The sequence below is a fragment of the Sinocyclocheilus anshuiensis genome, unplaced genomic scaffold (assembly GCF_001515605.1).
Source record: "Sinocyclocheilus anshuiensis isolate Anshui unplaced genomic scaffold, SAMN03320099.WGS_v1.1 scaffold143, whole genome shotgun sequence".
In the NCBI taxonomy this organism is placed as follows: domain Eukaryota; kingdom Metazoa; phylum Chordata; class Actinopteri; order Cypriniformes; family Cyprinidae; genus Sinocyclocheilus; species Sinocyclocheilus anshuiensis.
In genome coordinates, this window is record NW_015548197.1 from 963,128 (window position 1) to 971,608 (window position 8,481).

Sequence of the window (8,481 nt, forward strand, 5' to 3'; positions counted from 1 at the left end):
TGTATTTTTATAATATAAACATTCATAATTTTTTTTTTTCATTTTTATATTTTTTTGTTATATTTTTAAAAAATAGCTTCCACTATTCCATTCTTCTCACTGGAAACTTCACACGAATTTATATAAATAGGTTGTATAGTATTGTGCCATTCTGAATTCTACAGTAAATGTCTACGAATGGCATTTTGGTTCTCTCACAGGTAAATGTGGTCCAGCTCCGTCAATCCCTCATGCTTTCCCCAGAGACGGATCCTTCACACTGAAAGAGTATCCATCCGGTGCTCGCATTCGCTACAAATGCAGTACAGGATACGTGCGGGCCAGAGGAAGCACCAGTATACACTGCCTGAATGGCCAGTGGACAAACCTGCAGCTCCGATGTGAAAGTACGCCAGAGGACTTTTAACTTAATTTGCTCCCACTTTCTATATTAAAGGGGTCGTATGATGCTGCTAAAAACAACATTATTTTGTGTGTTTGTTGTAATGAAATGTGTTTATGTGGTTTAAGGTTAAAAAAAACCATTATTTTCCACATACTGTACATTATTGTTTCTCCTCTATGCCTCGCCTTTCTGAAACGCGTCGATTTTTGCCCACATATTTGTTTAGAGCTGTTTTGGACGGTGCATATTTCTCTCCTGATTCAGAGAAGCAGTATTATGGATAGAGGACTCATATTTTAGCCGGAAACAGCAAGCTCAAGTTAAAGGGGTCCTATTATGCTCTTTTACAAAGTCTTGATTTTGTTTTGGGGGTGTACTAGAACAGGCTCTCATACTAGGTTGTATTTTTCACATATTTTACATTATTACAACACCTCTCTCCCCAGTCTGGCATGAACGGCTCGAATAGTTCCTGTAGAGCTTCAGTGTAAATATTGCATCAAAATCAAATCAATTTGAGCGCGATTTAAACCCGGATGATTGTAACCACTCTAAGTTCGTCTGCCTTGGGAAAGCTAGCGTGTCTCTGACATAGTGATAACACTCGTTGCCTTTTCTAGACCAGGTCTCGTCCCATTCGTCGGTATTTGTGATATCACAAATCCCGGAAAATATGCGTTGTAGTCCAAACGAGTCGTTCGTTGTAGTTTTTGAAAAGTGATTTCTATTAAATAAAATGTCTCCTTTTGAAGTGGACTTTGAGCTTTGTAACTTTGCAGATATTTTTTACACTCAAACAGCAACATTACAGACTAACTAAAGTTGAAAAAGCATAATAGGACCCCTTTAAAAACACCCTAATGATGAATTTGTTTTTTGCAAACATGCAGCTTTTCACTTCACAAGATACTAATTGATGGACTGGAGTCGTTTGGTTTGGAGAACCAAAAAAGGTTCTTCTACGGCATCACCGTGCAAACCCCTATTTTTAGGAGTGAGTAGACAGCAAGACAGCTCACTAGTGTTTGGAACAGAGCCAAAATGCTGGTGTCATATTTAGGGCTGGGCGATACGGACAGAAAAAAAAAAATCATATCTCAGTATTTTTTTGGCTGAATTGCGATATACAATATATATCTCAGTATTTTTTTACATTTTTCTATTTGGATTAAAAATCTATTTATGTATTTGTTTCTCTATTTATTTTTAACATCCTGCCCAATGTTGTCCAATGAAACAATGTTTATATTACAGGCAATGAAAACAAATATAGTGAAAGTAACCATGCAGGCTATTATGTGCAAAAAAGGGGGCAAAAATCACATTACATTTTAACATTACAATCTAAAAAAACAAAAATAATGCTTTTTAAAGCAGAAGTTAAATTCACTAAACTGAAAATAAAAAGAAATAAAAACAAAAGCAGAGATTAATTGCTTTATATTTTGATTACGCCATTACAATAGTCACTTTACAGTTACTGCTATCATAAAATACACTTACTTGTAGGTTTAAAATTCTACACATGGCACATTTATTGTCCAACTACAATTTTTTTTTTTTTTTTAGCAAAATGTAAAAATTTGTCAGAGTTATTGTGCTCCATTTGGCGCCCTCGTTCACTTTATAAAGTCTGTGAAGTTTAGCGGAGAATCGCATGCAGAAAGGCTCGTGCACTAAGGAAAACAGCACATCTCAAACGCATTAAACAGGGCAAGTCAGCAGCAAACCGCTTTAAACTATATGTTAACTATATCTTACGTGTTATTTTAAAGCCCTAAATATAAAGTAGGGGTGGCGAACTCCGGTCCTGGAGAGCCGCAGCCCTGCAGAGTTCAGCTCCAACCCTAATGAAAACTCACCTGCCTGTAGCTTCCTAGTAACCGTTCAGACCTTGATTAGCTTGTTCAGGTGTGTTTGATTAGGGTTGAAGCTAAACTCTGCAGGGCTGCGGCTCTCCAGGACCGACGTTCGCCACCCCTGATATAAAGCATGTCTCATGTTTAGGACAAATTGGATTATTCACTTCCCCACAGCAGCTCACTCTGCGTCCTATTTTTCAGATGCGCTCGTATCAAACTGTATATCGATATAAACGGTAGGGCTGCACAATTAATCAAATTTCTAATCGCAATTACAATTACGGATGCCACAATTACATAATCGTTCAAAGCAGCAATTAATCGTTCAAAGTCCACTTATATTATTCTGCATGCTTAAGATGCTTTTTTTTTCTTTCTACATGTTATCGTAAGGGTTTTTCCATTGTTTTAATTTTAGTATAACATTATAATACCATGCATATTTTTACCTTTTTATTTAAAGAGAAACCAATCCGATGTAAAGTTGACATTTGAGGCTTAATACTATAGAAACGCAATAAAAGTTTTTAAGTTAGTGTTTTCAGCTTGTTTATTTTCATATAAAAATATGGCATACAGTTGCTACAAACAAAGGTGTAAACATCATTCATTTAATCGTAAATTAATAATCGCAATTACAATTTCAAAGGAATAATCGACAATAATGATTTTTGTCATAATCGTGTAGCCCTAATAAACGGTATTGCCTCATACCATTTCGTTTATAAAAAAAGATATCAATATATCTTACAAACTCGTTATACTGCCAACTCGAGCCCTATTCATGTTATTAGTAGGGCTGTCAATCGATTAAAATGTTTAATCGAATTAATTACACAATGTGGCGATTAATCAATGGCATATTAATCGCACATCAAATTTGGCTGTTAAATTCTTTTTTTAATTTTTAATTTTTGGGTGAACTATCCTTTTAATTAGTTTTTCTATAAATATGGATTTTTAATTTTTATTTTCAGATTTTTATTAATATGTAATTATTAAAATCTTTTTAATGAAATGATACTGTAAATAAGAAACTAAAACTGCCAGTAGGTGGCGGTAAATATCTTTATGAATAAGTCATTGAGTCATTCATTCATTCGATTCGTTCAAACGGCTGATTCATTCAAGGATGAAGTAAACAGCTCTCTTAATGAATGGGCCATTGAATCATTGGTTCACACGATTCGTTCAAAAAGATTCCTTCAGGAATTGTGTGTTGCTTGGAGATGCACAACAGTTCTGCTGTGGCTTTAATAGGTAATATTTGCATTGGCAAAACTGAGCAAAAACAGACAATATTGTGTCTAAAATATAACACAATATTAAGGTCTTATTTATTGAAATGTTGTATAAAATCAATATCACATTTGCACTCGTGCTATTCAGGACAAAAACAGCACTCGTGTGATTGCTTGTGTGATATTGCTTAACTATATCATATGATATAAATATGATACAAAAACTCATACATGGTCATTCTTGCCCCTATATCTTAAATTTTAGGGGCATATAACTGCACCCCGCTTCATGTTTGTCACCAATCAACTTGTATAGGCGTGTTTGGCTTGAAGCGGTGCTGCGCAGACCAATCAGTGTTTGACATGTACTGTGAGAGCTACAGAGAGAAGACGACTCTACGTGTTATTTTTTTCCATAACTAATTCATTAGATTAATGTGTTAAATTGACAGCCCTAGTTATTAGACATTCATCCATCCTTTTTAATTGCTCTTGTTAGATATGAGCTGACCGGCCCAAAAGTGCGGATCTGCCGGGATGGAGGCTGGGATGGAAGGAGCCCTGTGTGTGAACGTATGACTGTTTTCTGAGACTTTTTTTAATGTTGTATAGCTTGGCTTCAATATTGCAAACCAAATGCCTATGGATTTGGCTTCCTACTGTACATGGTCACTGCACACTACATCGGTCTCATAGATAGATGATATATGTGTGTTTTTTTGCAGCTGTGCACTGTCCTCCACCTCCAGAGGTCAAGGATGCTGAGATGTTTGACCCCATATATGACCATGCTCCCTTCGGTCATGTGGTGTCCTATCACTGCCGTACTGGAGCTCTGATTGGTGCAAGAGAGATTTACTGCACCAAGAACGGCGCCTGGAGCGCTCCTCCTCCTGAGTGCAAAGGTACACATATAAAGAGTGCATGTGGTCATTGAGTATTGACCATACGACTGAGGTTGTTTATTTCAAGATATTTTAGCTTTTCAGGTAGGGTAAGGTAAGTTAAATCTCAGTTTCTACTGTGGCCATATATTCATAAAGGGCCCATCATTTTTTAGCTCTTTGGAGAAATTATTTACTTGTTTGATTTTTTTAATTGTTTTTATTTACTTACGTTTTGCTTTTTATTTTATTTTTTATTTTTTTTTCTATTTATTTAATTTATTCATTTTTTTTATTTACTTTTTGTTTATTCAATTATTTACTCTTTATTTTCTCTACTTTTTGTATTTTTATTTACTTTTTATTTAGATGTATTTATTTACTTTAATTTACTTTTTATTTATTAATTTTTATTCACTTATTTACTTTATAATTTTTATTGACCTTTTATTGATTTTATTTGTTAATTTTTTATTTCTTTTCTTTTTTTTATTTACATATTTACTTTATTCAATGTTTATTTATTTACTTTGTATTTATTCATTTACATTTAAATGTAATACATAGAAGGTAAAATGATTAATGTGGCAACAAAAAACCCAGAAGAAATGTTCAGTCATACATACATATGTATGCAGGGATGGGCAGTATTTATGATACATGTATTTCAAATACGTATTTCAAATACAAAATAGTATTTTGTAATTTGTATTTGATAGGGTTGATGAAAATGGCTTCGTATTTTGTATCAAAATACTTTAGTGTTTTGTATTTTTGTAGTTTTAAAATACTGTAAAATACTTTGTAAAAAGTCTACATGATGACATCATAAAAATGCGGCCTTTGATGGGTGCCTGCTCAATAGGCTAGTTTGCCCAGACTTGTTGAGATCAGAACAGAAAATTTATGCATATGGAAGAAGTTGGTCAAGGTAAGAAACGTGCAGGCTGCCAGCTTTCCATCAATTTTTTTGCATAAATTGCTATAATTTTTAACAGTTCATGTTAAGTTTGTGTTCGTTTTAGTAGCCTAGGCTAAATAGTTTACCAATTTACATAATGTTGTTGAAAACTATTATACCGAGCAGCAGCCCCACAATTAACGTTAGCTTGCTACTTTCAGCCTATGTTAAGTTCGTCGGTTGTACACGAAAAAAATAATAATACAGCGTTTCAGTGTTGTACAACATTACATTTTAATGCCACGATATTGGTGTAATGGTCTAAACTCGCGTGGAGCAGCAGCATTTACTGTGAGCCGCTCTGAGACACGGATATGACCGCGTGTGAAAGAGCATAGCAGAGCTGCACACGGCAGCTCACTCCCTCACACACACACACACACACTCATTCAATACACTCCCTCACTCACTCTCACACACACACACACACACACACACACAAACTTACTTTCTCTCCCACATTCACACATAAGTTTGACTGTTTCTGTTAGAACGTTTCAAATGTTTTGGAATACCTGCTCTGTAGTATTCTCTTTTGGATTATAAGTAAATGTTCTTACTACACTATTAATGTGTATGTGTCCTCTATACTGCTATGGCTCTCAATAGATCCAGTGTTTGGAGTTGGGTTAATACGCCTTGACAAGTTCTGTTGCTACATTCTGATTACGTTTCTGGCTACATTTAAAAACAAAACATATTGATCATTTAATAATTGTTGAAAAGCTAAAATGTTTTTCAACTTCCAAATAGATATCCAATGATTGATAAATAAATGTTTGATTGCTGAATATTGTACCCTAATTACTAAATTAGAATACAATTATGAGTCATTCGCAAACTGTTAAACATTAAATTGTTGGTTACTTTAAAACTAACATTCATCTGGGAGATCACAGGGATATGTGAATATTTGATCTGTTAACTGATTGCATATGTCAGATTTATTGCATGACTCGGGCAGAGAAAAGCTGTTGCTATCAAACACTGTTTACTTAATCATCTGAGTCAGTGCAATGGTGAAGGGATAGATCAAATAGGCCAATTGATGGAAGGTTTGCGAAGAAATTTCATGCTCCCTTGTAAAAGTATTTTTTAGTATTTTTAAAATACAAAAATACAGTAGTTTATTTTGATACATGGTGTGGCTGCTGTATTTTGTAGTTTATTTTGATACACTTAAAATGAAGGTATTTGGTATTTTATTTTAAAATACATTTTGATGTATCTTTGCCCAACCCTGTATGTATGTATGTTTGTATATATAAATGCATGTATGTGTGTGTGTGTGTGTATATATATATATATATATATACACACACACACATCTGTGGTCCCTTTGATATCACAAAATTTAATTTTGTATATTCTCTCAAATGAATTGTCAGACTTGAATACATGAATGAATTGACAGATTATTTGCTGTGCTTTTCAGACATTGTCTGTCCTAACCCACAAGTGCCACGTGGATCAAGAATGAGGGGTTTTAGGGCGGTCTATAAATATGGGAACACAGTGACAATCGCCTGCAATCCTGGTTTGAGGCTTTTAAAAGAGAGTTTTGTCACCTGTGGCGCAGACGGGGAATGGAAACCAAAACTTCCAGAATGTGTGTAGAAATCTGCACATGAAGCAATGAAACAAATAAATATTCAACTGAAAGTCACAATATAGCTAGCTGTCTCAAAGTCATAATGAAGCTTATTTCTTTTCACTGTATTTCATTAAAATGAGCAGAACACTATTTAGTCTCTACTCAGACTATTTATTGTTGCAAAAGAAGCACTCTGATTTTTTTTTTTTTTTACAATTAATATTTTATATTTATATATTTTCTGTTAAACTACAGCATACAATTTTTATAGCTTGTTTTCATGTTTTTTTCACAACACTCCGTTTCTTTTGTTAATAAAATAAAATGAAAAAAATAAATAAACAGACCAGAAAATTATTTAAAGCAGCACTAAATTGGCATTAAGTAACTAATGTTACAAGAAAATCCATATTTACTTATATTCCATCTGTGATAAAGTATGTTACTGTGCTTTACCCATAAACTGTGGCTTTATCTCAAACTCATAATAAAAAAGCAAAGTGTTTAGCGGTTTAATATTGTTTCAGTATTTCAATCCCATTTTTAAAAAAAATAAAGAAATAATTATTTAATATAAGTATTTCATTACAATTTTTTAATCGTTTAGGGTTAGGAACGAAAAAACACGAAATACACGGGAAAAAAACACTGCTGACACTTTGCACACGTGCGGTTCAATTCTAGTTTTCTACAAAAAAACGTATTTAGAGCTATGAAAGCGCTTTTTAATGCTTATTGTTCTAAAATTGAGTAGTTGATTTAATATTAACATGGATGACGTGCGAAGGAGGCGAAGTGATTGTAAACAATACATGTCATAGTTTGATATGACAGAAAGGTTAAGTAGTTAGCATTTTTGGATGATCTTTTCTTCATGAATTTGCTTAGTAAAAATGATGTATAAATTTATGTCCTCAATATTTCACTCTACTTACTCTTTTATGAATCATTTTTAAGAGTAATACGTTCCTGGAGGCTATGCTAGACTATATTAGATAAGTACGGCTGATGAGTTTGCAACGACCTTATAAAAGGTGAATTTATAAACCATTATAAAATACAGAGATGTGAAGTAACAAAGTACAGATGGTCTAATATTTCCTGGCTATATCACGCACCACAGATGTAGGCTAGTCTACGAAGCTACCAGGAGCAAGAAGAGTCAGCCATGTCGACATTACTGATAAATTAGAGACATTCTCAGGGCTGTACATATGCGAGAAAAAAAATAAATGTACCACAGTAGGACGCGACGCGTGATTGTTGTCAAACAAAAATTTAGTCCAAAGTCACTTAGCAGCATCAGTCGAATGTTTGAAATAACTTCATTTTGTGAACTGTTTTCATATCAGAGAATGAGGCAGAAATGATGCTATTTTATAGTATTCTATACAGTGATGAAAGGCTAAGTCGATTAACATTTCAATACAATTTACAGTATAACTCACCTTAATTTTGCCATTTTTAAAGCATCATAATAATTTTGAGTTGTTTCCAAAGGCAAAAGGCAGAATCACCCCACAATCTAGGATGTAGCGTAGGTGATGGCAAATA

General features: G+C 33.8%; 1 protein-coding gene across 1 annotated transcript in view; it reads left to right on the forward strand.

Moving 5' to 3' along the window:
- The window catches only part of LOC107653200 (CUB and sushi domain-containing protein 3-like), a 16,137-nt gene extending 9,036 nt beyond the window's left edge, over window positions 1-7,101 (forward strand). Inside the window, exons 8-12 of the mRNA XM_016439868.1 lie at window positions 201-386; window positions 3,754-3,853; window positions 3,988-4,061; window positions 4,214-4,393; window positions 6,769-7,101. Coding sequence (XP_016295354.1) covers window positions 201-386; window positions 3,754-3,853; window positions 3,988-4,061; window positions 4,214-4,393; window positions 6,769-6,950 — 722 coding nt within the window. The 3' untranslated portion in view covers window positions 6,951-7,101. The remainder of the gene's footprint in view (window positions 1-200; window positions 387-3,753; window positions 3,854-3,987; window positions 4,062-4,213; window positions 4,394-6,768) is intronic.
- Window positions 7,102-8,481: the final 1,380 nt, after the last annotated feature.